The 27,506-nt window shown below is 41.3% G+C and overlaps 3 protein-coding genes across 4 annotated transcripts; 1 reads left to right on the top strand and 2 right to left on the bottom strand.

Moving 5' to 3' along the window:
* Positions 1-49: 49 nt before the first annotated feature.
* Positions 50-4,637, bottom strand: pmf1 (polyamine modulated factor 1). The gene is made up of 5 exons (XM_086020227.1): positions 4,288-4,637; positions 3,482-3,587; positions 2,318-2,418; positions 1,881-2,076; positions 50-234 (listed from the first exon to the last, which is right to left on the bottom strand). Exons 1-5 carry the CDS (start codon positions 4,500-4,502, stop codon positions 169-171), a joined length of 684 nt encoding a protein of 227 aa, XP_085876353.1. The 5' UTR covers positions 4,503-4,637; the 3' UTR covers positions 50-168.
* tmx2a (thioredoxin-related transmembrane protein 2a) lies at positions 4,584-7,991 on the top strand. Its single transcript, XM_086020199.1, has 8 exons — positions 4,584-4,863; positions 4,978-5,038; positions 6,326-6,439; positions 6,594-6,670; positions 6,772-6,878; positions 7,022-7,087; positions 7,253-7,382; positions 7,459-7,991. The coding sequence occupies exons 1-8, from the start codon at positions 4,675-4,677 to the stop codon at positions 7,624-7,626; spliced, it is 912 nt and encodes a 303-aa protein (XP_085876325.1). The 5' UTR covers positions 4,584-4,674; the 3' UTR covers positions 7,627-7,991.
* A 110-nt stretch (positions 7,992-8,101) lies between these two features.
* Positions 8,102-27,345, bottom strand: zdhhc5b (zDHHC palmitoyltransferase 5b). Of its 2 annotated transcripts, XM_086020165.1 has the most exons (13): positions 27,187-27,345; positions 20,367-21,699; positions 19,396-19,517; positions 18,787-18,944; positions 16,877-17,049; positions 16,655-16,757; positions 15,032-15,123; positions 14,747-14,879; positions 13,886-13,994; positions 13,687-13,793; positions 11,964-12,886; positions 11,845-11,868; positions 8,102-10,593 (listed from the first exon to the last, which is right to left on the bottom strand). In XM_086020165.1, the coding sequence occupies exons 2-12, from the start codon at positions 20,513-20,515 to the stop codon at positions 11,850-11,852; spliced, it is 2,088 nt and encodes a 695-aa protein (XP_085876291.1). In that variant the 5' UTR covers positions 20,516-21,699; positions 27,187-27,345; the 3' UTR covers positions 8,102-10,593; positions 11,845-11,849. The 2 variants fall into 2 exon arrangements, with proteins under 2 accessions (XP_085876291.1, XP_085876284.1); XM_086020158.1 differs by lacking the exon at positions 11,845-11,868.
* Positions 27,346-27,506: the final 161 nt, after the last annotated feature.

Below are 27,506 nucleotides of genomic sequence, written 5' to 3'. Positions count from 1 at the left end.
GCATGCTGTTACATAGTATAGTACAGTATTCAGAAACTACAAAACCACATGCTTTTCATCAGTCTTATTTTATTGAGAAAAACATCCATCCATCCATCCATTAGCCAAGCCACTTATCCTCACAATATATACAGTTGTATCAATTAAATCAGACAATTATTTTGAAGGTCATACATCAAACACATCTGCAGGGCATAATGAAGATGCCAGGCTTTCAAATTCGGTGGATGATGCCTGCAAATACAGTAATACACACACACAAAATAGTAAATAAAAATAGAGATACATGTAAAAAGAAAAGTAAAAACTGTGGGACAGTCCTATTTTTAGTGTAACCTGGAAATGACTTGCTCATGTGCACCAGCCACAGATGAATGAAGAATAAATACAAAGTATATCGTTGTGTCACATACATTTTCTATAGCATTTGTAGTTTTTGGAATGTTGGGGAAAGTTGGAGTACCAGAGGTCTATTTTACAAAGAAGGTTCATCAAACTGAGTCTAATACTGAAGTCTGAGTTGATCTAATCTGAGAACATCTGATTTGAATCAGTTAACTCAAGCTTGAATCAGTTAAGCGTGTGCACCAAAACTACCGAGTCACCATGGCAACGAGGGAGGGCGTGGGAGAACATCACTGTTCGGGTCAATATATGCGGAAGCTTCACAATAATATAACATAGGAAAACTGCTTGCTTGCGCCTATTAATTTATTTCATTTAGGTGCCATCTCGCGGGTGACAAGCACACTTAACAGCTGATGAAATTTAAAAACATTGTTCAAACAGCTAAGACCTCGGCATAATCTCATGGGGGTACACGGACAAAAATGATGGTTGGAAAAAGATAATTTTCTGGAAATGCTAAAACATCACTGCGCAGTCTGATCTCCCAATGAATATTTAATTCTCTGCATATTAATGCTGCACCTTCATCCACGTACGGGATCATTATCATAAGGACATGTCACGTTTGTCTCCAATACACTGGAAAAAAATGGTGTGTTAAATTTACTCGTTTTTATTTCGTCAAGTGGTTGCACAAAATAATATCATCTGGATCCAGATACATTTATATTCGTAGATGTATAGTCTACTTTAAAAAAATCTCTTAATCCATATGATTATATATCGTGCAAACTCAAAATAAAATTGAGTAAATTCAACAGAAACGTTTTTCAGTGATACTGTGCCTAATGGACTTCTCGTATACTGACTCCAATTTTTTAAAATGACAGACGGCAGAACTAGGCTACGCCAAAACTCGCCTGAGAACTGAATGGTTGAGGAAATGAAATGGAGTGTGTGGCTCGGAAAGAGGGCGGAGGCAGAGAGAAACTCAAGGTTCACTGAGATAAACCTGCTCCCGACCAGGTTAGGTACATTATAAAAATGAAAACAGTACTAGTTAAGATAGCTGGGTGTTAATGTGGCAAAGTACAGATTTATTTTTTTCTGGCCTTTATATCTTGTTCAAGCCATTCCTTAATTTCATCATATTTATGTTTATATATGAAATTTGAATTGGCAAGGCAGCGATTCACAACCTGGTGCTGTGGTACCTTCGTGTGCTGTGAGACATAACCACTGGTGCCATGGGAATGGGAAATGGTCCAATTTCACTTGATTTGTCCGAGAATTATGATTAAATTGCAAATATAACTTTTGGTTATCGAACCTCGGCTTCAAAAAGGTTGGGAACCACTACAATAAGGCTAAAGCCGGGATTAGAATGCTGAACCTCAGACCTGTACATGCTAGCCATTTGGCCACGTGCTGCCACTCAATGATTCATGTAAAGTACAAAAACAAGCCAGAACAATTTGCAGAGTGTTGTAATGTTTCAGCCATATTAAACATTTTGCCACTTTCTTTCTCACCTCCCACTCGGCAACAGCTGTTGAAATCAGATGTTCGGTCTGAGCAATCCTCTCCCTGCCAGCCTGAACCTTTTGTGCGAGGGCAGCATTCTCAGCTTGGATATTTTTGAGCTTCTGTCGCAAATAAGCCTCCTGCTTTTGATAGAAGGGAATTATAAAGCTGCTGAAGTCTTGTTCTGGAACCCCAGAGGGGCGCCTAAAAAAAAGAGGTGGATAGAGATGTGCTGAATTATTAGAATTTTAACAACACTGTTGGATAAATAGACAACAGTTTACAGTAAACATACTACATTTGTAGCAAGCAATAAGACAATGAAGTGGGAAACACAAAAATGTTGAAGACAGCATCCTAGCTGCCTTAAAAACAACTATAATGAGTCGACTATTGTAAGAAATGGAGAAAATGGCAGTTCAAGTCTCTATTCTTATGTACCAACCATGCAGGGTCAGGATTGTTTTTAGCAGCACTTTCCAGTTTGTCCAGATCATTGAGTTTGTGCTCTACTCTCGCTTCTTCATTCAGTTTGCTGATATCATCCTTTACAGGGAAAGAAACACTCAAGTAATTATGTATACAAGCAATACACCACAATAAATAAAATGTAAATCACCATGAATACCACTAGGCACAGTGTCACTGAGTTCGCCTGCATAACCATGAACACTCACAGATTTGCAACTCGCTAGTCACAAAAAATATAAAAAAATACATAGCTCTCCAACTACCACCGTCATGACCAACATCAAAACACAGTAACATCATAGGTCCAAGTGTTCATCAAAACGAGAAATAGGTTGTAAACCTGAAAAGTATTATCAAAAGCCAACGTAACTTCACGCACCTTTTGAATGTTAACGCTGCGCTTAAATATAGGAACCGAAAAATAAATACTTATTCAACAAAAAATGTATTTCAAATTACAATAAATACTTTAAAAAGTTGATCATTATTCTCCAAAGTAAAAGCATAATTTTGCAAATGTCTTACTTTGATTAAACACAAAATCTGTCTGCTTTAATGTATGACTACAAAAGTCAGATATTTACTTTTTAGAGGCTGAAATCAGAGGATGTGGACAATTTTAAGATAAACAATGAATTTCAATTATTAGAATTAATCGATTGTCAGATTTGTTGTCTATTAATTTGGTGATTATTTGTCAATTAATTGACTAATTTTGAGACCTTGCCTGGTGTCGGGCAAATACTAGCCTTATTTTCAAGTTACTTGCGATGGCAGCCGATACCAATCCCTGCCAGAAGGTTTTTTCAAAGTGAACTATATCCATGTCAATCCTCTCATATGTCCATTAAGATGCAATTTCTCTAAATGTATAAGGTTTATATTCATGGTTTGAATGCATTGTGTGTTTTTATCAAAATGTATGTTAGTTAACTTAGTTTCTGCTTGTCTGAGAGAACATTCGACTGATTTAAATTCCTTCCACGTTCCTCCTATCATGCAAAATGCAATTTCTATTTGTATGTGTGTTTAGATAGTTTATATAAATGCTTAGAGTGCATTATTAATGTACTGTATTTCTATCCAAATGTGAATGTTTATTTATTAACTTAATTTCCACAAGGCTGAGAGCACTTACCTTTATAGCTCTCTGCAACTCATCTACAAACTGCTTATGAATGTTTTCCATCCTCTGACGGTTCATCTTGTAGAACTGATGGAATATGCTGGAAAACCTGTCAGAACTGTTTTAAAATAAAATATACAAGTGTTACAATAATATGGCCATGGAGTATGAGAATATGCAGTCCTCGTTATAGTTCCACCACATTGAATAATTCAGCATTATTCATATTAAATATCAACATGGCAGGCTGTGTATATGGTTCCCGGGCCTTCAGTTGTGAATAAATAAACACCACCACTATCATATCTCGATTTCAAAAACCATCAATATATAAAAGTTCACATATTCATGTAAAAACATGACACAAACTTTGAACATTCAAATACAGTATCTTCAAATAGATGCTGACTGTTAAATGTATTCATGTGTGCAGTTTGCTAATCGAAGTTGGCTGCTAATCGAAGGACCGGAAATGGTGACATCATAGAGGGTCAGCGCTTTGTTTATGTGCAGACAAACGCTAAATATGATTGGAAACAGCCCCAAATAAGTTACATCCGTAACTGAATATCGGACAGTACTACTGTTCTGGATAGTGGATACCATGTCAGGAATAAATTATTACCAATTCATGAGCCAAAAATCAGAATTTAGGTCAGTGCATCTGATATGTTTAGTCAGCAGAGAGCGAGGGCCCAGCTTGCCCTTATCCACAACACTGCATATTAACACATTGTATTTATTTATCATACAAAAATCCGAATCCAGATTGCTGTATTAATCCAATCTGTTATTCAAAAGAAATAATAATATCTTACCTAGCGAAGTCCATGAACTTTTCGAGGCTTTTCTCAATTACTTTATTGTACAACTTCAACCTGTTGCCTCGAGGTTCGTCATTTTTGGATGGTTCACCAGCTGTTTCTGAATTTACACCCTGCGAAGAAACTTCCCCCATGGATTCATTAGTGCGGTGTTCTGTTGCTGAGTTATCATTTGACAGATTTTCCTTTGCTGCTTCGTTGTCGTCCATTTCTTCTTCTGTTTACAGTTTGCATTACGCGCCCAAACTACGGTATGCCACAACACCCAGAATACACGGGTTCGCTTCGCTTTGCGCATGCGCGTGGCAATGCGGAAGCAACGCTGCGTCACTTCCTCCAGTTGACTTTCGACCATCAGCTGGATAGCTCCCTTTGGCCAAAATGGGTTTAATCACTGGAGTCTGCGCTTTCTTATACCACCTGCCCCAGATTTACAAATGGCTGCTGAAACCCTATTACATCACCTCCTTCTTCATGACGATCGCTTTCTTGGTTGTCCGAAAGACTCCCGGTTTGTGCGAGCACCTGGCAACACAGCGTGAGGACGGCAACTCGTGCGACTTCGACTGGGTGAGTACCACTCGGCCAGGCCGGGTCGTGTAACGCAGCTAAATACATATCGAGGCGTCTTGTTACTTTCCAATTGCTTCGCGTACATTCTTGTTTTTCCCCTTTCATATATAGAGAGAAGTGGAGATTCTCATGTTCCTCAGTGCCATAGTGATGATGAAAAACAGAAGAGCAAGTAAGTGCAATCGTCCCTTACACACACGTCTGCGTGCTGCATATTGTCACCCCCCCACCAGCAATTCATTAGGCACATTTAATAAAATTGCACGCAATGGCAGTTTATTAAAACACCTCGAACGAGACTATTGGGAAGGGACAGTCTTAACGTGGCTTAATGCTGGGAAGCTACCACCAATTGCCACCAAATTTCATGTGCACATCTCTACATCTAACCCATACAAGTCTCTGAACTTGTCAAAGCACTCGCCCCAATATTTTAGAATTTATGGACATGAAGCGTTTTCCTCGTTAATCGACTTAAGCTTGAGTGCGCACCTATAGAGAGGAAGACGGTAATGTCCACAAAATGTCAAATATTCGTGCGATCGTTTTGATATTTTCAGAGATCGTTGTGGTCATAGGGAGGGATATGCACATGAATTTTGGAGGCGATTGGTCGTAGTATTCTGACATCAAGTGACGTTAAGCTTTTTCTCTATAGTGAACGTTGTATGGGAAGGAAAAACATTCATGCAAATAAAATCCGAAATACTTTGGTGATTTATTTTCAGAGGTTTAAGTGCGCATAAGCAGTGATGTGCATGTGAATTTTGGTGACAATTCATAGCAGTTTTCTGATATTAAGCAGTGTTAAGCTTGTCTACATGTACATTAAATTGTCCCCCGATACTACTTTTCTCCAAGTACTTACAGTTCAGTTCTCACCGATACCAAGTAGCAATGCTTGATGGTGTCTTTGTCTTGTAATTGAGGTATGACATGGCATAACTTTCATTTAACATAACACCTTTCAGGGCAAATATTAGAAACAGCTCAATAACTGAGCATTGTAATCTTTGTGAAGGAACAATGTTTGATCAAGCTCGGGTTCTGGATTTAGCTAGAACAGGTGTGCCTTATGTTTTCGCTGATATGAACAACTTTATGTACTTTATGAACTTATGCTATATGTAAAGTAAATTGCTAAAATTGTTTTAAAATGTATTTTTAATGTAATATACTCACTGTAAACCCTTAAGTGTAACTGAAACCCCATATTAGCACCAGAATTGACCTTAGAACAATTGCACGCTAAACTTTTGACTTTGCTCTAACACGGGCCAATTGTGTCCTATTTTTTGTCATTTTTTAACCAGTGTGCAATATAATGTGTAACCATTTCACAGTTGTCACCCCCAAGCAAGCCTCGCCACTACAAACAAAGCAGGCCATTGTTGTGTAAACATTACCCTTGAAGGACTTCTTCTGACCTTGTATCAACTGTTTCCGCCCCCACCCGCAGTCACCTTGGAGCAGCACATTGGCAACTTGTTCCTGTTCAGCAAAGTGGCCAACGTCATCCTCTTTTTTCGGTTGGACATTCGCCTCGGCATCCTCTACCTCGCACTGTGTGTCGGTCAGTGGCTTTGTCACAACCATTTCCAATATTCTCCCAGAATCATTCAATTATGAAGCACGTGTAGATTTTGAAGGAATTGAAGGGACACGATGAGAATGTATATTTCGCCCCTGACTATCAACTTTTAAATGCAACTGTCTTTTTCCCCCAGCATTTGTCATGACATGCAAGCCTCCGCTATACATGGGCCCCGAATACATCAAGTACTTCAGTGACAAGACCATTGATGTGAGTTGATTTGGATGTATCACATTCAGAGTTCTGTAAATGTTATGGGTCGCTTCTGTTCAATCTTTGGAGAATATATCATGTTCTTTTTTTCCTTCCAGGAGGAGCTGCAGAAAGACAGTCGTGTCACCTGGATTGTTGAATTCTACGCCAACTGGTCGTCTGACTGCCAGTCCTTCGCGCCGGTCTATGCTGACCTTTCGCTCAAGTAAGAGATGACTTATTCAAAATTAGAAAACAAAAGACTGAGGTGCTAGGCTCGCCTGCTGCACAACTATATATGCCTCCGTGACTTCAAGTGAATCTGCCAAGTGTATGGCTTTGAGAGGTTTGCGTGGTGTGTATCTGCAGGTACAACTGTGCTGGGCTGAGGTTTGGGAAGGTGGATATTGGACGTTATGGAGAGGTTTCACAGAGGTACTTTCTACCCAACGCATTTTCACTTATTTTTGATATAATGGCCAAGCGTCCCAATAATTTTGCTCATACGCACAGTTACGGCAAATGTAGAGCACATTTTGAAACCATCCCATCCGTGGATCTTTCATTGAAATGTATTAATAAAGTAAATCTCTTGACCAGGTACAAAGTGAGTACATCCCCTCTGTCCAAGCAGCTTCCTTCTCTGGTGTTATTCCAAGGTGGCCAGGAAGTTATGCGGCGTCCAGCAGTGGATAGTAAAGGCAGAGCTATTTCATGGACTTTCAATGAGGTTTGGCTTGCATTGAGAGCCAGAGTAGTAACGCGGCGAACAATTTGCCCCACTAATATTGTTTTCCCCTTGTTAGGAGAACATCATCAGAGAGTTTGATCTCAATGAGCGCTTCCAGAAGTCCAAGAAGCTGAACAAGAGTCGTGGTTTGAAGGTAGAGGAGCAGCAGAATTCCCGGCAAGAGGAGGTGGAGCCCGATGCGGACACTCAGGAGCAAAGTTCAGAGAGCAAGAAAGACAAGTGAAAGATAGGAAGCATGGATGACAGATCTACTGTATGTTGTTTTTCTAATCATGACCTACCTTCCAGTATTTTTTTTTTAATCCATAATAAGGTAAAATGTAGACTGCCTTAGAATTTTCCAAGTGAAAAAGTGGGTCAATGCACTGGTCTGTGTTTTGAGTGAAGTTGGTAGCTTAATTGTGACCATGCAAAATATTAGGCAATGGTCAAGGCAAGTTTTATCAACTTATTTAAATAACTTTTTTTTTGTATGAAATGTTTGTTCGCTGTGTAACATCTCACTACTGTGTAACGTTGTAGAACTTGTTTACTAATGTCCCATCATTCAAAAGCAAATTAAAACATGCATAGTTAAGCTTCGTCACACATTGTTTCATCAATTTGACCTTTTTATTCTGAGAAGACATCTTCAAAAAAATATTGATAAGGCCATTTTGGAAAAGTCTTAAATGTGTTACAGATATTTGTGAAACTCGTTCCAATCCCACATGAGCAATATTTATTCTCACAGCTATTGTCAACATACTCACACAGGTTTGAATTGTTCAGCTTCAGCGGGCATCATCCTCGGCCAGAGCGGGAGAAAAGTAACACAGGTTTGCTAATCTCTTTTTTCAGATACTTGTGCCATTGTTGACTCAATTGTGATCCCGCCCGGGGAAGGGGTGCAAAAAAAGTCATGTTGGCGCACCAGGGAAACAATCAGCATGAACAAGAATCACATGCATGATGAAGACACAGCCTGGTGGAATTTAAAATGTCAAACAGTCCTGTTAAAACAAAACAAAGGAAAAAAAAAACAATTGTACACTTTTCCCCAAGACATGCTGAATTCAATTAAGTCTTTGATTGGGTAAAATCAATAGTGATTTCAATTGTTACGCCCAATTGGAAACAAACATGACTTGACATGACCCTTTTTTTTTTTTTGTTCAGTCACCGTTTTCCCAAGTTTAAGCAGACGTTTGCCAATGTCTTATTTTGATTAAACAAGATAACCCGTCTGTTTTTATGGAGTACAAGAAAGATTACTGTTGAGAGGCTGAAATAAGAGGATTTGGAAAATTTCAAGTGAAACGACGGATCTAAACAATTGTTCAGATATTTGATTAATTTCATAATTGATTTATTTTGACACCTCTTGCTGTTTTTTTCAAGTCACTTGTACCTTGTAGACATTTGAGTGTGAATAATTGAAATAAAAATCTGACCTGCTATACACAATGTCAGAAAAGGTTAAATACCAACAGAAAAAAACCAATGTGCTTTGCTTTCTTATAAATGGTCTAAAGGAAGAAAAATCTCAACTTTGATCGCAAACCAGTCCTGTACGATAAAAGGTACTGTATATTCTAGTGATGCACCGAAATGGAAATTCTTGGCCTAAACCAAATGTAAGGAATCCAAGGCCGAAAACCTACACACCAAAATAAATACCGGGGAAAAAAAATGAACTGTGAAAGAATACCGTTCAGACAAGACAATGAGCGCGCACAAGCAAGGCTTGTGTGAGCACAAGGAACAATGCAATTGCCACGTCCAATACTTATGGCATTTATTTACCAACGACATTTGCTGGTTTTCAACCTGTTTGAGCAATTTAACCCATGATTTTTTTTTTAATACCGAGAACAGTGATTTCTGTAACATAATACGGATGATCCCCCACATTTAACTGCATGACAGTGAAGATCAAGATGAGATGAGACTGCTAAGCCCGCCCAGAATGCTTACTTGAAAGACTTTTGCATACACAACATCCTATGTTGACTCTGTTGTTTCTGGAACAAAAGTCTTTTGGATTGAAATCGAAAATGTCCCAAACTTGTGACTGGCCAAATCTCCGGTGCATCTCTAGTATACTCCATTCTTTAAAACATATCCAAGTCTTGAAAACAACTGAAAGCGACTTGTTTGACATGTTTTGCTCTGAACTACATGTTTTCTTTTTCTGTCTGGTGAAATAAATAAGCCCATCCCTCGCTGCCCCTAATTGGCTGGTCATCCATGGAAAGGATCAAAACAGTTCTGCAAGCATCGGAAACAAGACAGACGATGATGATCTTAAAGCTACAAAACTGATTTTGCATAACGCCTCAAGCACAAAAACATTACACAGGTACATTCAACGAAGATGCGTTCCACTCCACATTTTTCTGTGGCCTTTTGAGAATAAAGCTCAATTGTTTGCCACGTCCGAGGTCGACTCTTTGGATCACGACAATTTCGGCTAGAGCTCACTAGTGGCTGATGCAGCCGTCAATTATAAACAGGCAACACATTTGTAATTAAAAATAAACAATTATACACATTATACATTTGCCACCCTCATTGATAAGTCATCTTCACCACCTGACGACAGGACCCATGAATAATCTCTAAGATCTTACACATTTATATAAAAAGCATATTTAAAAACGAGGACTTATAAAACTAAAATGATACTGTGTTTTATAGGTTGGATGCTCTCAATGCTTTTCGCTCGGCAGGATGTGTGGTCCATAAACAAGACGGTCCTCATTGGTCAACACTCATCAATCCTCCATAAAATTCAATAGGCCACCCTCAAGTGTCAAAAATACTGTGTCCTACTGGAACCACGTCAAACGTAACCGTGCATGTTCTGTCCTTGAAGAAACAGCCTCCAAACCGTCTGTGCCTGTGAAATAAGAGCCATGTGCAGTCTTTGTTCGGATTGAAAAGGCCAGTCGGTACCGGGCAGGCATGTGCGCACGCAGCCGTGCCTTTGGCTCTGCGGGCGCGAATCGTATCCAGCTCAGAGAAGAGACAAGTGGAAGTTGTCCAGTGACTTTTCTTTCCTCCTCCTCCTCCTCCTCCTCAGTGGAATAGACCGCCTGTCACTCACACCGATATCTCGTAAGTGGTCCCTCCGACACCGGTCACCTTCTTCACTCCGCCCCCTGCTTTAGATGTGGTGTGATTGGCCAAGATTGTGCGAGAGGACGATCTGAATGGAGAGCAATCGGGAAGGAAGAGGAAGATAAATGAGGGTGAGGTGTGCTTTTGTAAATAATCAAGGCTAAAAAAAAAAAAAATGAAGGCTGCATTCCGAATCATTCAGTCATTCCCTGCTCACTATATGGGGATCTTTACGTAGTGGACAACATAGTTCGCCCATCAGCCAAATGAAAAATTGTTTTGAGAACACTATTCGGGCTTTCCGTAATCATGCATTGTTTTGGCATACTTACAACTAGTGGACCTTCCATGAATAATTTTCCACAAATGAATAAATTACAATAACATTGATTCTACTTTTTTTTTTTTTTTTAAGATGAGTGGAGTCTACAAAATTGAAAAAATAAAGAACTTTAAGAACATTTGCATGATAGCTGCCCTTGTTTGTCGCTGGCTGGCATTTTTTCCCCCGTATCAGTGAAAAGCATTATGGGATACATTAAAAGTACAATATATTGCTTTTCTAGTGATCACTGTTTTTTTTTTGTACTTTTCAAGATACACTCAAGTCACTACATGGGGGATAACATACCACACATTCAAACAGCACTACAAAATGGTGGACTTGATTTATATAGCACGGAAGAATGCACTAATATTGAAAATGTGATACACAAAATGACAGAATTAAATGTTCAAACTATGCATTGTTACAGTGGCTTCAGCTTTTTCCTCTTTTTTTTTTTTTTTTTTTAACTCCAATACAGTAAAATTGCTAAATATCTCAGTTGTGCAATAAAATTGCATTTCATGTTTTAGACTGTTTTCAAACAATTATTTAGGTAAAATATTTAACTTATGTGCAAATCATTTTCACTGAATTGTTATATTGTCCTATTTATTTATCCAAGCGCAGTGTTAATGTTCAAACATTGCATAGTTTTGCAGCGGTTTAATATTAGGTATACTTTTTAACCGCTGCCAGGTTTTTTTTATTCACACTTGGGCCTGTCAGCTACAGTACATATAGGCCTGTATTTTAATGTTGGTCAAGATGGTGGTACCTGAAGAACGTTTTTTTTTCTTTTTTGGTGTAAAAAGCTCAAGAACCACATATAGTGGAAAGGGAGTGATTCCGAACACAGCTTAAGGTTTCTCTCCTATGAAACGTCAAAGACCTGCAGTGTTCAAACGGGACGACAAAAAAGAAAAAGGCTACTGGATGAAAACGACCGCATGCCGGCATGCTCCTTACACTAATTGTCTGTCTGGAAACTAAAGGAGGAAAAGGAAGACTCACACAGATCAGGGAGGAAGAGGATGGCTGACACGAAGTAGAAAGGAAGAAGAGGAAGATTAGGAAGAAAGGGAAAAGGAAGAGGAGCAGGCCAAGCGCGACGACGACGTATCTTTACTCACTGTGGAGCCTGATGCCCTCCTCCGACTCCTCCCCCTCCCAGTGCCACTGCGGCCCGAAGCTTGAGCTGGGGCCCCGCCTCCCCAGTGTATGACTGGGACTTGCCCAAGGAGAGGCCGCGAGGCGGCGGAGAAACAGGAGGCTCTGGCGAGCGAGCCCCCGGGGAGGAGGACGACACAGAGTTACGGGGAACTCTGGAGGAGTCGTGGTTCTGCTGTAGCAGGTGCAGCGTCTCGGGAAGCCCAGAGAGAGGGGGCGGGCTGACGGCACGCAGGTAGGCTCTGTGGGGGGAGGAGAAAGTGGCGGAGCCCTGGAGCAGATGGCCCTCCCTCTGCTGGCTGAGCTGAGCTGAGAGGAAGGGCGACGTATAGCCCTGCAGCGGGGAACTGGGCGACGCGGCCTCAGGCTGGCCTCTGACCGCAGCCCCCGAGGCGGCGGGGAACGGAGCGCGAGGCTTCTGCGGCGACAACTCGTGGGCGGCGGACTCAAACTCGGGGCTATCGGAGGGCGTGAGCAGGCTGTCGTAGGACAGACTGCCGTTCCGAGGGGTCTGGTTAGCCAGACTTTTGTAGCTGGTGTCCGTAGTACCTTCTGACTGGAGGGTGGCCAGAGGATTGTGTGCCATGTGCGCCGAGCGCAGGCTGGAGGAGTGGGAGCCCCCAGTGGACAGAACCAGAGAGGATGGGTACGAAGTGTGGGAGCGCCCGGTCAGGGAGTAACCCGACATGCCCACTGAGGCCCCACCGACGGTCCTGCCTAAGCCTCCGGGGCCCTCGCCCCTCTCCCCTGCCCCTCTGAACGCCCCCGCGCCACCCACCACCACCGTGGCCCCGTCCAGGCTGCTCGGTTCCGAACGGTAACTGGGATGACGGCTGGAGTGAAGAATAGAGGGAGACGGAGAGTCGAGACTCTCCCCGCGGATCACCTGAAGAGAGCAGAGAGGAGGAGAGACAGATATACAGACAGCAGGGGGAGGTGTACACAGGAGAAAGGGGGAGGGACCGTGATGAGGATGACAAGTGAGGAGAGGGTGAAGAAAGACCGAGAGGTCCCCATGTTACCACAGGAAAATTTGCAGGGGCGGCACAGAAACACAGTTTGTCCGACAGATTCCAACAGGAATAAAAGAGTGGTGGCGGACGAAGGGGCAAGGGAGGGGGGGGGGGGGGATGCTTCATCGGTGCTCTATTCCATCATCACACTACTGCATTGGAAACATTGACTGGTTTGAACAGGCACTGACGCAGCATGTCAAAAACAGAAATGGAAATAGACAGTACGTCGACTACACATTCCAGTCAATGCACTTTAGGGGGAAGGGCAAGATCCACTCCGACACACAGACTGGCAAAGGGAAACACACATGACACTTGCTGAGAACTTACTGATCAACCGATGGCCACTGAACGATCAATTTCAAGTAAAAACAACAACAAAAACAAAACAAAAAAAGAGGGGCTTGGTGTTAGCCACAAAGGACATCAGAGAGAGGAGGGAGTCAGTCATAGTTTCCAAAGCATTTGGGAATACATCATAAGAATTGGAAGTTTGGGAATACGTCATTGCAGGGGAGCTAGGTTTTCCTTATGAGAGAGTTTTTTCAAGATCTGATTTTCCTGAAGTTAAATCACAGGCTGCAGTGTACATTTAGAGCTTATTTTGCCATTTCAAATTTTACACTCTCCTTATAACACCGTATGAACATTTACAGTGTTAAAAGAGTACCTTGCCGGCATGCGTGTGGGCACTGTGGTTCCTTCCTGGGCTGTTGTACGCAGGTCGATACTTGTACATAGGCTGTGTCGGAACACCTTCTGTCAACAAGCTGCTTTCTACAATTCAGAAAAATGGTGAGGATGCGATTAGGAAAGAAAACAATCTCATATTGGCTACAACAACATCTGTGTGCGTGCGCGGGTCCTACCCTCAGCGTCACCATGAGGCAGCCCGGGGTAACGAAGCTCTGGCTTCGGGGGAGGTGGAGGTTCTGTGTCTGCCGACTGGCTCTCCATTTGATCCAAACTGCTCTTTGACTGAAATGGCAACCACAAGGACCAACCACCATGTTGAAAATTTTACTGGAAGTACCCCCTACAAACTGTAATTTGCCTCTTTCTGAAGTCCGTAGAAAAAACAGCGAACGTCTGCTATTAACATGTGACAGGGACCAGGCCCTGCTGCAATAGCAAAATGATTACTGCTCGTCACAATATAAGTATGTCATATTGGTTGATATTGATAATTAAGGAATTATTCATATTATTATGAAAAATAAGGACCCAGAAAAAAGGTGAATTTAGGTTATTTTATTCTAACATAAGAGGTCAGCACAACTATAAAAAATGTTAATAAACTGGTCAATATAAAGATTCCATAAACACATTTATAAACATAATATGCTTAGTTGGGCTGGGTGATATCGCTGAAAAATGTTTCACGATAAGTATTGCATTTCAGTCAATATTGTGCTTGTTTTTGTATGTGTTTTTTTTGCAAACGACGGATATTAGCCTGCGGTTAGCCCTATCATCCAAACGTACCCCGGAGTTTTTTCTTTGAAACGGTTGTTAAAAACCCCTGGCTACGTGTAGACAAGGCCTTAGGGGTGTGCATCTCTCCACAAAATGAATTCATGTGAAAAAGAAGAGAATCGGCCAAGAGACGGCTCGTATCTAAAAAAAAACTCTTTAGTTGGGACTCGGCTCACTCGTAAGTCAATGTAGTGGTATCACTGCATATTTTTTTAAGATATATAAAATAGTCTGTTGTTGTTCACTTTACTTACTCTTGTGCTGTGTCGATCATTCTGTATACCATTGTCCAGGACCTTGGCTTCGAGCTGTGCCTCCGTGAGAGGCGGCCTGAGGAAGGGGGGCTGTATTTCCACCGTCTGAGGCTTCCGGGAACGACCCGTATATCTGAACAAATGACATGCCGATGCCAGATGTCACTCATTATTTATTCCAACTCAGTAGATAAATGAGAGAGGAGGAGGGAAAGAAAGAAAGAGCGGGGCAGTCAAAAGGAGAAATTAATCCAAGAGGCTTTTAAATTATAAGGGAAGACTGACCTGGGTGCCAGTGAGCTGCAAAGTACATGTGAAATATTCCTAACGCAGCCGTTGGTGAAGGGGTTAACACCTCCACGAAACTTTCCTGTTACCTAAAGAGTGCGGGAGATGGCAGGAGGAACAATATATTAGGTGTTTTATCTATAGTATAAAAATAACCCAATAATAATACATTTAATTTGTAGAGCGCTTTCAAAAGAACTCACGCACTTTACAGTTTCAGCATAAGTAACAAAATAAGCAGACAAGCATACCTAAATATAACAAAAGAGAAACAAGTATATTTTGACCATTGTTCAGTCCCTCCAGGATTTCACGGGCATTTTTTATGATTGTTGCGGTCAAAAATGCCTGATTTCACGGGCGATTTTCCTAAAAATTGCAATAAAAGTTCAAGAAAACATTTTGGTGTGAGATATATATTTTTTTGCACAAAACCTCATTTGTTTAAAATTTGAAAAGTTTGAAAAAGTAACAGTTCATTTACAAATTGTATATTTTTTTATTGAAAAAGGATATCAGCACACATTTCCTCTCAGCTTCTGGAGTAAAATCCAGTAAGACGGCAACAGTCTTTTTCTCAATGTGGCTCTCTAGTGCTTCTTCTTTCTGGTAGACTGCAGCATTTTTTTTTTTTTTAAAGCTGATGATAAGCCAAAAACCTCCTCCATTGATGACTTTCTCTTTCTTCTCTTAAGAACAACTTTTAAACCCAACTGTGTGCCTTGATAAAATGTCAAATTTTCAAAACAATTTGTGAATGTTGTTAGGAGCATGTGGAAGCATGTAATAGTACCATTTACAATCATTTTAGTGTGATTATAATAAAGTAAGATTTTGTACAAAAGGAAGTTAGTGTTACTTCTTCAGTTGATCATTTTGCACATATTTCAAATTTGTCTGATGATTAAACTTCAACTAACACATTCAAAGACAGGTTTAATGATTGATTTACATGAGCATATTGCCCACGTTATTCACATCGAGATTTTATATACCGGTAAATACGTTTCTCATCTCAATTCGTTCGCTTCCATCGCCTCCGTGAGTATTTGTGTGAGTGCATGTTTCTTTCAAAACGTTTCACGTGTAATTGGAACGATACACTTGTGAAGTGCTTGTCGATGGATGACTTTCTTTTATAATCTATTATTACACTGCATTTAGAACAAAATAGTTGAGCCCTGCTTTCGTGCAGGAGGTCCGGAAATTGGTGCTATGCCGTGTTTGTAGTTGGTGAATGCGTCGCGATTCTTTGCTCCACGTTTCCGTCAACGGGTGTCATTGTCTGAAACAGGATGTGACATCGGCATTTTCTTCGTCGCTGCCTTTTCCAGTAGGGCGCCGGCGGAGACATTTTAGGCAAAATAACCCCAAAGTTACGTGAAATATTCATTTTTAAAAGGTAGTTGTTGCGGGAGAGTTGCGGTGCTTAAAGTTGCAGGAAAGTGCGATTTCACAGAATTTTCTTGATTTTGCGTTAATAGTCGTGATCGCAACTTCACGAAATCCTGGAGGGACCGATTGTTTAAATCAGCGGTATAACTAACATGTGTATTGTAGAATCCTTACGAGAGGTTGCAATTGAAGTGGTGTTGATAAATGGTCTCAGCGTTCACATACCTGCTCATTTGTGGTCCGACCTCTAGCCACAAGCACAATATGGAACCCAGTCAGGCCAGCAACTGGGACAAAAAACAAACCAGCAACGCACATCACAGCCATACTGGTGGGGCAGAAACTAAGGAGATATACAAAACCAAACTCCACAAAGGCAAATACAAGGGGAGAAAAAATATGAGAACAGTGCTGTAATTTGCATCTTGGGCGCAGCGTTAAGGATACGTCACTGCAGCATGTGGCGTGTCGAGTTGCTGGCGGTGGTGCAGCACATAAACGAGGCCAAAGCCAAAAACGTCCACGATGTGGGTGGTGAGTGACAGCAGGAAGAGGAAGAAGTAGCGATAGTTGCGCCGACCAATACAGTTGTTCACCCATGGACAGTGGTGGTCAAAGTCCTGACAGAACACAGAGGAGAATTTATTAGGACCAGGAATCCAGGACACGGTCCATAATTCCAATTTTAATTGAGTGCAATTTTAGAATACAATTTCAATATGCGTTCTGAACCGATTCCTTCCCAAGTCTCTTAATAATCATCTCAAATTGGCTGTTTGAAGCTTTTAACTGACTTTTGGCCAACTCTAGCACTTTATTCACATGATATCTGTTTCTACTTGAGGCTCAAGACCGTGCTTTGTCCGCTACTCAAGGGCTTAAGTCAGTGATACTTGCAATTAAGGGCTCATTTTATGTTAGGGATTCCTCCATAAATCCACTTTCTTTGTTGTTTGCATAAAATGTACGATACAAATACAGTTAGCCTAGCTACCGCTTGTGCCATCTGTCACTCACTCGCTCTTGCTCACCCTTAAAGTGGAACCGAAGGGGTTCCTAACTGTTGGAAATTTGATCATGGTACAATGAACCCCCGCTATATCATAGTTGATCGTTCGTGTTCGTGCCCTGGCTAAATCATGGATTTTTTTTTAGCAAGTTGCACAGCTTTGAACTAAAAGGGATACTGTACTCATTTTGCAATTTTCAGCAGTAACAATGTATTTTTTTCTATAATGAATTTGATAACTTCATTATTTTTCATACAATTAATACCTTTCAAAACACATTAAAATGCTAAATTAGTGAAGTATCCCTTTAATACCAAGATGTGCCACAACTACATAATACATACATACAAAATAACAGCTAGAAGAAGAGACAGAGAAGGTTTCCAACAGTAATAGTCTTTGTTCCGACACAGCAGAACGAATATATGCCTGAGTAATCTTGCATGCTGCAACAAAAAAAGGACAACGGGAAAAAAATCATCGGTACCCCCCCTACCCACTCTTGAGGACTTGCACACTTCAAGAACCAAGCCAAGGGCACGTAAAATTCTCCTGGACCCCCCACACCCTGGCCACCACCTCTTCCAGCTCCTCCCCTCAGGTGGCGCTATCGAACCATGCACACCAAAACCAGCAGACAGTCAAACAGCTTCTTCCCTCTCGCCATTAACTCCCTAAACAGTTGACTGAAACTCTATGGTGGCACAAATGTTTGCCAATTTTTGCACACTCCTGTGGGACAGTATTACCCCACGGATCATTGTAGCTTCAGGTCTCGACATACTTGAACAACTGTCGATCAACGGCCCACAGCACTAGACACTTTAAAGCGTTCAAGGACTTTCTGCATAATTGCACACCCGACGTTGCATTACATGTACTGCTTCTGGTCACTTAATAATGGTGCAACGATTATCTGCACCACCGTTGTAATAATGCAAATACCGCACCACTGATCACTTTATCTCTGCTCTTATGACTCTCCACACTGTTGCACAGCTGTCATTGGGTGGTACTACTGCACAATGGTACCCTGACATTACGGAAAGACTGTCTATACTTATATGTCATGTCTGTTTATCGTAGTTGCTTGTTACTGCAATACTAGTGTGCCATACTACCGGAGACAAATTCCTTGTGCGTTGTACATACTTATATACCAGTAAAGGTGATTCTGATTCTGACTGAAATAGCAGGTGTCTAAAGGTTAATAATTACCGTAACATCTATGCCAGGGGTATAAGTGTGTTTTTACGAGTTTCAATAGGGGCAAAACTTTTTTTTTTTTTAATTATATGGTGTCCATAATGATTTTCACCAAGTCAGACAATGTGAGTGCGCACATACCTCCACACAGTTGTCGCAGACCGAGCAATGTGAGCATCGCGGTGGTCGGTAGAAGCGGCAGGTGGAGCACCACTTCATGCGCACCTGGATGCCTTTGATCTCCACCGTCTTGTAGAGCGGAGCGCGGAAATCATCCTCTTTGTCCTCATCCTCCTCCGCTATATTGGGGGGGAGCACAAAAGACTTGAGTATGTTGACAACTGGCAGGATCGAATGAAATTACTGGGTTTGCATGACTGAAACTTCAAACGTTTAAGATACATGAACACCTTATTCCAACTGAAACCTTACCAAACTGAAACTGACAGAAAAAGAATATTTCAAGGAATTTTCCATTACAAATTTGGTTATGGTTAATTTTGTGTTTTCATGCGAAAGTTGCTTAGTAAAAAGCATATAGATAGTCACAACCCAATTCAAAAACATTCAGGATGATTATTGTGTGAATACACCCAAAGGAATGTATACAGCTATTTCAACCAGAACCAACAATACATGTAGTCCAATTAAATATTCTGGTTGAGCTACAGCATTTAAGCATTTAGCATTTGCTTGTGTTACCTTATCCTTACGAACAGGTGAAAAAAAAAAAAATTCTACCATATTTACCTCGGGGGAAAACTCCCGGATCCATAAACGTAGCCATACAGAAGTTGGCCAGCGTGAAGAGGAAGATCACAGCAATATAAACGGGAATGACTGGGGAGAAATACTCGTACAACCAAGGACATCTATGAGGTATAAGAAAAGAGCAAGAAAAATATTTTGTCATTTTAACAAAACAGCAATTCTCTGAATTGATCGGTCATTCCGTCATCACTGCACAGGTTCCCTTAGGATTTGGAAAGGATTCTGGTTCTTGATTGGCCTGTAGTGTGCATATTGTACGTATTGTACAAATCTGGACCTCCTGCAGTCACATAGCCAATTGACACCAGAGGCATTGGCGACTGGAAGTGAATCAGTGAAGTTGTGTCATTGCTCCATCCTGACACAATGGAGAAAATAATGGATTTCAGTTCTTGCCAACAAACTATGATAGGATTAAAAATGGTTGCTCATGAACATTGGCTATTCAACCCCCCAAAAAATTGGGCATGTTGAGGCTGTTTTTTTTTCATATTCTATACCACTTCTCCTTGCATCTGGGAGGAAGCCAGATGACCCAGAGAAAACTCATGCAGGCACAGGGAGAACATGCAACCTCCACACAGGAGGGCCTGAGGCAAGATTCAAACACGGGACCTTTTAACTATGCGACGGCGTGCTAACCGGCAGTCCGCCTAGCCGAGCTGCCACCCAGAACTGTTTATTATGTAAATGCATGTTCCAAATGTGATTAGAAAACAATTCAAAAACCTGTTTTTGATTTGAATCCATTATGAGTTGGCGTCATAAAAAGTTAAACAGTTCTGCCAACATTTTGTGGGCCAAAATATGAAAAACTGTGCACCACACGCACTAAGCAGAATGCAAACATACAGTAAAGCAGATGTATTCCGTGTTAATGCACTTCCTATATGTAGTGAGGATTTATTGTAAACATTTAATTTACAGTATGTGGACAGCAAGGGACTCACGTGAAACAGAAGAAGAGGGTGGTGGATCCGACGAGGAAGGTGGTGGCTGCAGACACCGGGACATATCGGCTGGGTTTAAAAGGGCGGGGAGGAGCAGAAACCTGGCCACCCACTCCTCCCCCAACACCCCCACTGCTGAAGCCCGGCATCAGAGATGGAGCAATGGGAGGAAGACCAAGAGAGGTAGCTATCTACCGTCTACCTACTTTAAAGGCTGTTCTACCACTTAATAAGACAAATGCGGTGTTTGTCTGGGAGAGGCCATGGGCAGACCACAAGCAAAGCAGCATATGAATGGAAACAGTCAGCAACACTTGCCAGCACTACAACACTCAAATATCAATCAAATATATACGCTTTAAAATCATATAGCAATATACAATTCCACTTGCATGTTTATAGCATGTAAAATATAAAATGTTCTATGCGGAATTATAATTTAAGCATACAAAAAGCAGGATCAATGTGATACAAAAAATATGTATAGGAAATTCATAAATATTTTTGTATGGCTTCAATGGTACTACGTTTGGTGCAAGAAGGTAATTAGGTCTTCGCTATAGCAACCTTGCTCGTGCATACAAAAGCACAGTGTCAGATGTTTCTTAGTCAATTGCAATTGTTGTGCTTGAATTCTGATTATCTGGCTTGGAAAGAAAATAAAAAGTAAATCTTAAATTAAGGGAGCAGAAAATGAAAGATTTTTGAAATGAAGGGCCAGCAGACGGCGAGCAGATGCACATTGAGGAAAACAGGCAAAGGATTGAGCACAGTTGCTGATGATGACTTGTGTGATTGTCCCGTGGGGGCTTATATAGGCACTGGGTGGGTGGAAGAAGCTGAGGATGGCTGAGTGCTGCAGGCGGGACGGTTCCACACTGTTGAACTGTCAGCAGCGATATAGAACTGAAGAACAGTTCAAACTGAACTCCAAAGGCGTCTTTGGAAAGTCGCTAAAATGGTGCAGTCTATAACCTTATAACACTCTCGCCAACTCCATGACGGAGCCTTTGTGAGCACTGCCTTCAGTTTGTATGTTAATGTGGAAACAGGAGGGGAACCAAAGGAAAAAAAAACAAAAAAGAAATCAACTCATTCCAAAACGAAGCTGTGTGCATGTCACTGTGGCGTCACTGCACTTGTCCAGGCCTGGATGTAGAAACCTCTCCCACCTCCACATTCTCTGCACATAGACCTCCTCTCCCATTGTGCAGCGTTGAAACACAGCCATCTGCAACATGGCGGTTACATAGTCTCAGGCATGTTAGTCCTTATAGCTTGTCCCCGTGATGTTATTCCTCCACACCTTGTGACGGCAGATTGAAGGAAGCCCCTGTTAAAAAATAATAATGTCAGTGTGAATATGAATGGTTATCTGTCTCGATGCGCTACCCTTATCTTGCACAGTAACATGATGTTGGTTAAACAAAAGAGGCCTTCAAACTAGAAAGCAGTGGAAAACCAGAAAAGTCAAAGAAAATTTGGCCCTTACAACCATCATCATGCTTGATGTGAGAGCAAAGATTGCGATACTTCTTTAGCTCACAGGGCAGCTAAAGCAGTGATTCTCGACCATTGGGTCCGGATTCAAAAGTGGGTCACAGACAAGTCGTAAAAGTTATAGAGGTCGTGACTTGGCGACATTTGGAAAATGCAGGTCTCACCAACAGTTGAGAACCGATGATCTAAAGCGGGGGTGGGCTATTCATTTTCCAAAGGGGCACATGAGAAACTAAAACGCTTGCCCACTTTGTCTATATTTAATATGTTCAATGTATTTTGAAAAAGTGTATTATTGTCTTCTTTTAATAAACTGCTACATGTGTAGATATGGTATGTGCTGTTATAAATAGGCAAATGCACATTTTAAACAGAATTATATGCAGTCATTCAAATGACCTATTTGCTCTTTAAAGATAATTTTATGCACCAACTGCCAACTCATTGTAGGCGTTAATTGTCAGGACTCAAAAATATATAGTTAAGTGGAAAGTATTATATTATCGACAGTGATGTAATGATACAATGATGACTCATATTACACCCAATATGTACAATATATGACAATGTAGATTTGCATACAGTATTATCAGGCCAAATCTTCTTGGCACTTTTCCCTTCACAGTGCAGGAAATAAGAATGGTGCTAACATTAGGACCACTGTTGTCAATTTTGCCACTCTCTATTTTGGGAAAAATAGTTGCTAGAGGAGTCGGACAAGTCACTAAATATAGCGAAAACAACGCAGAGTTGGCAACATTTCGGACAAGTCAGTCTTGCTCTCTACCTCACTTGTATTAGTGCCTACACGTGTGCATATAAAAAGCACAACTTTCAAAATAAAAGCAGCACTTATTTTACTTTGACTTCATGGTGGTCAGAGCTTGCAGGCTGGCCGTATGTAGACCCCAGCTCGTACTTTGCCCAGGTCTAAAGGATTGAGCAAGTGTGTGGCTTTTCATTTGGCTTTGTTGTGTTTTATTTATGATGCCGCCAAAGAATAATACAGTGATGATAACAACAGAATAACCCTGTTGTGACAGGAAAAAAAACGTGTCAATCAGGCAGACAATATGGGCATTATCAATTACCGTACATACACAAATTCTACCAAACGGTAGCCAAGATGAATGCAATTTCTCTACACTACACACAGTGTAATTAATTCGAAGCTAATTCCTATTAAAAAATAACAATGCTATGTACCTGTCAGGTGAGTAGTTTTACTTAATGTACTTTAGATTTTAACAAACTTAATGTTACTTGAAGCATGGCCTATAAGGCTAACAGGTTTTATGATGGTTTTATCTTGAATCTCCTCTGGGTTGTTTTGGTTTGATACTAGAACAATTTGAAGTCAACCAGACTCAAAGAACACAAATGTTTTTGACATTGGGTGTTCTACTGCTTTCATAGTTACATTTGGCAGTAGACAATTTCCTTGAAAATACCTACACAGTACAAACCCAGCACCTTTACAATACTGAACAGCAAATTACGTATTACATGACGTATTCATTGACTTTGAAGCAGAACATCACAGGAAGATTGACTAACTTGTGAAAGACTTGTATGAGTCACTATTGGTTTCACCATCACTACCTTACGACACTGAGGAGTTACTAAAACATTAAGACATAACCAAATATAATAAGCCTTTTAATTGTATTCACCCATTTTTAGTGTGCAGAACTGCATCTTTACTATACATTATGAACCCTTGTCTACGTACATTCTAAGTTAGACTGTAGCCGCATTATGTTTTCTACCAACAATCCCTTATTGCAGACATGTCCAGCTTCGGTCCTCAAGCGACACTATCCTGCCTGTTTTCCATCTATCCCTGCTGCAACACACCCGATTCAAATCATCTGCAAGCTCTGAAGAAGCTTGATAACTATTATGATCTTTTGAATCAGGTGTGTTGCAGCAGGAATAGATGGAAAACAGGCAGGACACCGGCCCTTGAGGACCGAATTTGGACACCCCTGCTTAAAAGACAAGCATCATGCAAACTCAACTTTTTGAGCTTTTAGCCATGTTAAAATGCGAATGACTCACCAAAAACACCCCAATGTGGTGATTCCCTCCATTCACCCATCTCATAGCATTCCTGCTCATTTCTACTTTCTAAGCACCAGCCCCTCCCAATCCAAGAAAATGACTAGGTCCTCAGTCTTTGACATAGAAGATTGAGGAACCACCCCTGCAGACTAAACACTCAACCAATTTCTCCGAGGCACCGACGCTAACCCCGTGGCGACGGGCCGGCCGTCGGCTCGGCACGTCACGCTGGAAAAATACACCGCAACGACAGACAGCGGCGCTGACCATTAAAGTACCTTCTGCGCATGCGTGAGATGTAATACCCTTGCATACCATCGGCGGTGGTAGTCACTATTTCTCATGGTTAGAAAATCCAACCAGAAAGCTATTGGCCGGGGGCGGATTATAAAAATGGAAACAATGCATTCAGCTATATTCTTCGCTCATGATGAACTCCCACGCGAAGTGAACCCTCACGTTCTTGACACGGTATCGTGAAATACTTACATTGTCAACCCTCGCTCTTGTACTTGTAAGAAGATGAAGGCTGCAAAAGCGCGCTCACTGTTTATCCGCATTTGTCACTTCCCGTTGGTGCTCCGAGCGCTGATTTGCTAGCTAACAGCCAATCAGAGTGACCAATCGTCACGATTCAACATGCTGAAACGCCCACCAGACGCTTCCTGACGGGTTACGACGCTACGACGGTGGTCACGACACCAATCGGACGGCGCAATCAGACGCCACGAGGCTTCACGACCGCCGACGTCGGATTGGTGTATCTATTACTCAAGAGCCATATCCTGTCTGTTTTGGATGTCTCCCTATTACAACACACCTGATTCAAATGACCAGCTCATCAGCATGCTCGGTAGAAGTCTGAAACGATCCTGATCATTTGAGTCAGGTGTGTTGTAGTAGGGAGAGATCCAAAACAGGCAGGATATGGCTCACAAGGAACCGGAGTTCCCTACCCCTGATCTAGGCATTTAGTCTCCCTAGTGACAGCAAACTGTTCATTTTCAGTTAAAACGTTTCAGTTGAGAAAATGTGCAAGTGCTGAAAAGTAGTGTTTGGCTGTCAGAAGTTTAGGATGTGTGTGTTGTTGTGTTGGTAATGCGTCATGTTTTTGCCGAGCTATGTTATTTTCGAGTGTTTTTGAATGCATCACATGACTCACGGGATGGGCGGGGGAGATTGCGAGGGAAGACAGGAGGGCGAATGGTATGCTAGTAAGAGAGGACTTCGCCCATGTGTACGCTTTGCCTCAGACTGTCGTTGCTCTGTTTTAGCTTGTTTGTGATTTGTAATAAAACGTAAAATAAATAACTAATATCTGACATCATATTCTTAAGCGACGTTACAATATGTTCTTACATCTTTATTACTATTTACTGTTTCGTCTGTGGTGCGCAGCAGCCAGCTTGAGGACGATGTCATGAAGGGGCGTGGCAGTCAAACGGAAGGAGGCAGGTTTTTAGTGACCAAATGTCTTACTTCCGGGTTAGAAAAACAGCCACCAAAAAAAATATTTCATAAGAAATTAGATCGTCATTGTGCCAAAGGTACTATATAATCATATAAATGCCTATAGTTAACTGTGGAAAGCTTAAAATAGCATGATACAGACTAGGGCTGGACAAGATATTGAAATATATTGATATTGAGGTAATGGCCTATGCGATATGCATATCACAAAGACATGCAATATTTTTTTATGGAATTGTATGCTTTTATCTGAATTTGACCAGTCAGATGCAAACGTAAATGTGTATCGCCATCCAATAGTTAGACATTATGCAGGTGGAATTTCAATTAATTAGCTCAGAACACACTGAGCTTTCTTATTTTGCCCCATGAAAAATGGAATTCTTTCATGATAAAAGTGTCATTTCTTTAGGTACATGTTAAAATTGCGATGTCGATATCGCTATATTCTACACCCATATCGCATATTGCATGTTATTCCAATATCGTGCAGCCCTAATACAGGACTTTTAAAGGGAAAGTCAAATCTAAAATTTCTTTACAATATATTCTATTAAGCCCCACTAGTCTAAACATGGTATTCTGATTAAGATTGTTTTGCTTTAATGTTACAAATAGGTGTTAGAGAGCAGTCTCCTTTACATTATTTGTAACATACCGTCACTGTCCTGTGAAAAACACGTCCAATTTTGTCTTTTTTTTATTTCACGTTAATGGGTTGTCGATAACGCAAACCTCATTAATGTAAAAATAGCTTCTTTTTTTTTTAATATCAAATGGACATTCAGACATTTACTGTAAGCACTGTCAAAAAAATCGTCTGTTCAATGTCGTTGAGCAGCAAGGAAGAGGAGTTGCGATCAGGCAGTGTGCAGTGCTGCCGTATGACTGTCCTAAATGCTGCAAAAGCACATTAAGACGTAAGACCCGTTTTGGTGAACATTGACTATACGGGAACATGTCTTTAAAATTGCCACACTATTAAGCACTTTTTACGTGTTGTGCTTTAATGTTATCCTAATTTGAAATGTCGTCTTCTAGTGGGTTTAGCGTCCCCGTCGTAAAATGAAAAACTAGTCCGTGCGGTGTGAAACCCAGTGAAAACGGATCTGGAGGAACAAGCGTAATCTGATCGTTTGGACACGCCCCTCTTCCAAACAACCGAGTTGGGACAAACGCGGAGCTGTCGTACTGACACTGTGTCTGTTGTTAATCATCTCATCTGCCCAACACCAAATCCCCCCCATCCCTGCACTATAATGGATGTTAATCCTAAAATCTCCGCGTCGCCCGTCATGTTACCGAAACAATTCATAGCTGAAGCTAACGGTCACGTCACCAGGCGTCCAGTCAAGCAAAATTCAATTGGTTTAAAGCCTAACAGTGTCCAAATGGCCCTTTGGTGTTTTCAGTCTGATATTAATAAACACTGATAGCGCCATGTTTCAGTGATCTGTCCTAATTGAGAGCTGGCGTTGAACAGGCCAGGGCAGTGTTCGACATCATCATCAAGCAACGCAATTAACCACATCAAATTAATGCAACAACCGACGACGTTACGTGTGATCCCGAATGACATGACAAATTCAACGATTTTACACGTTGTCCCTGCATGGTTTGTTGAGCCTACCTTGACTCGAAAGTTTTTGCGACAGCAAACGCTAACGGAGTTAGCCGACGAGCCATGAAACCTTCACACTATCGACTACGCCTCTTTGGCTGACACCGTTCAACAAATATTCAACAATATTTACCACGATTATTGAGAAAAGAAAGCCTCACGTACCTAAACAGCCAAATCGTGAGTGATTCTGCTCGTGGATAAGAGAGTTTCGGTCCAGCCTTGGTTAGCCGATGGCAGACCGTCACCGCATAGCTCGCCTAGGCCGACAACGGAATCCCGGAAAAGGAGCATTGTTTGCTCGTCCTCCAGGTGGGGCGAGTAGCCAATCAGAAGTCGGGGGGCGCGGTCTTGTGAAACCGTTCAGAAACATATTTCTGTACTTTGCCATTTTCCTCGAATATACTAAATTGTGGAAACGATAAGAATTGAATTTGAAAACAGTTAAATTTGTATCTTGATTTTCATACATTATTGTACAAACA

This window comes from Filicampus tigris, chromosome 2 (genome assembly GCF_054856515.1).
Source record: "Filicampus tigris isolate MCC_2025a chromosome 2, RoL_Ftig_1.0, whole genome shotgun sequence".
Taxonomy (NCBI): Eukaryota; Metazoa; Chordata; class Actinopteri; order Syngnathiformes; family Syngnathidae; genus Filicampus; species Filicampus tigris.
This window is presented reverse-complemented; position numbering and strand designations above follow the sequence as displayed.

What these genes read in the sequence shown, in the direction of transcription:
- zdhhc5b (XM_086020158.1), bottom strand. Translation starts at nt 20,515, where the DNA reads ATGCCGGGCTTCAGCAGTGGGGGTGTTGGGGGAGGAGTGGGTGGCCAG. An exon ending in TCTGCGACAACTGTGTGGAG is followed by an intron (nt 17,050 to 18,786) that starts GTATGTGCGCAC and finishes GTGTTCTGTCAG; the next exon opens with GACTTTGACCACCACTGTCC. An exon ending in CCCACACGCATGCCGGCAAG is followed by an intron (nt 12,887 to 13,686) that starts GTACTCTTTTAA and finishes TGCTCTCTTCAG; the next exon opens with GTGATCCGCGGGGAGAGTCT.
- pmf1 (XM_086020227.1), bottom strand. Translation starts at nt 4,502, where the DNA reads ATGGACGACAACGAAGCAGCAAAGGAAAATCTGTCAAATGATAACTCA. An exon ending in AACAATCCTGACCCTGCATG is followed by an intron (nt 2,077 to 2,317) that starts GTTGGTACATAA and finishes TCTTTTTTTTAG; the next exon opens with GCGCCCCTCTGGGGTTCCAG. An exon ending in CAGCTGTTGCCGAGTGGGAG is followed by an intron (nt 235 to 1,880) that starts GTGAGAAAGAAA and finishes CTGTATTTGCAG; the next exon opens with GCATCATCCACCGAATTTGA.
- tmx2a (XM_086020199.1), top strand. Translation starts at nt 4,675, where the DNA reads ATGGGTTTAATCACTGGAGTCTGCGCTTTCTTATACCACCTGCCCCAG. An exon ending in TATGCTGACCTTTCGCTCAA is followed by an intron (nt 6,879 to 7,021) that starts GTAAGAGATGAC and finishes GTGTATCTGCAG; the next exon opens with GTACAACTGTGCTGGGCTGA. An exon ending in TATGGAGAGGTTTCACAGAG is followed by an intron (nt 7,088 to 7,252) that starts GTACTTTCTACC and finishes TCTCTTGACCAG; the next exon opens with GTACAAAGTGAGTACATCCC.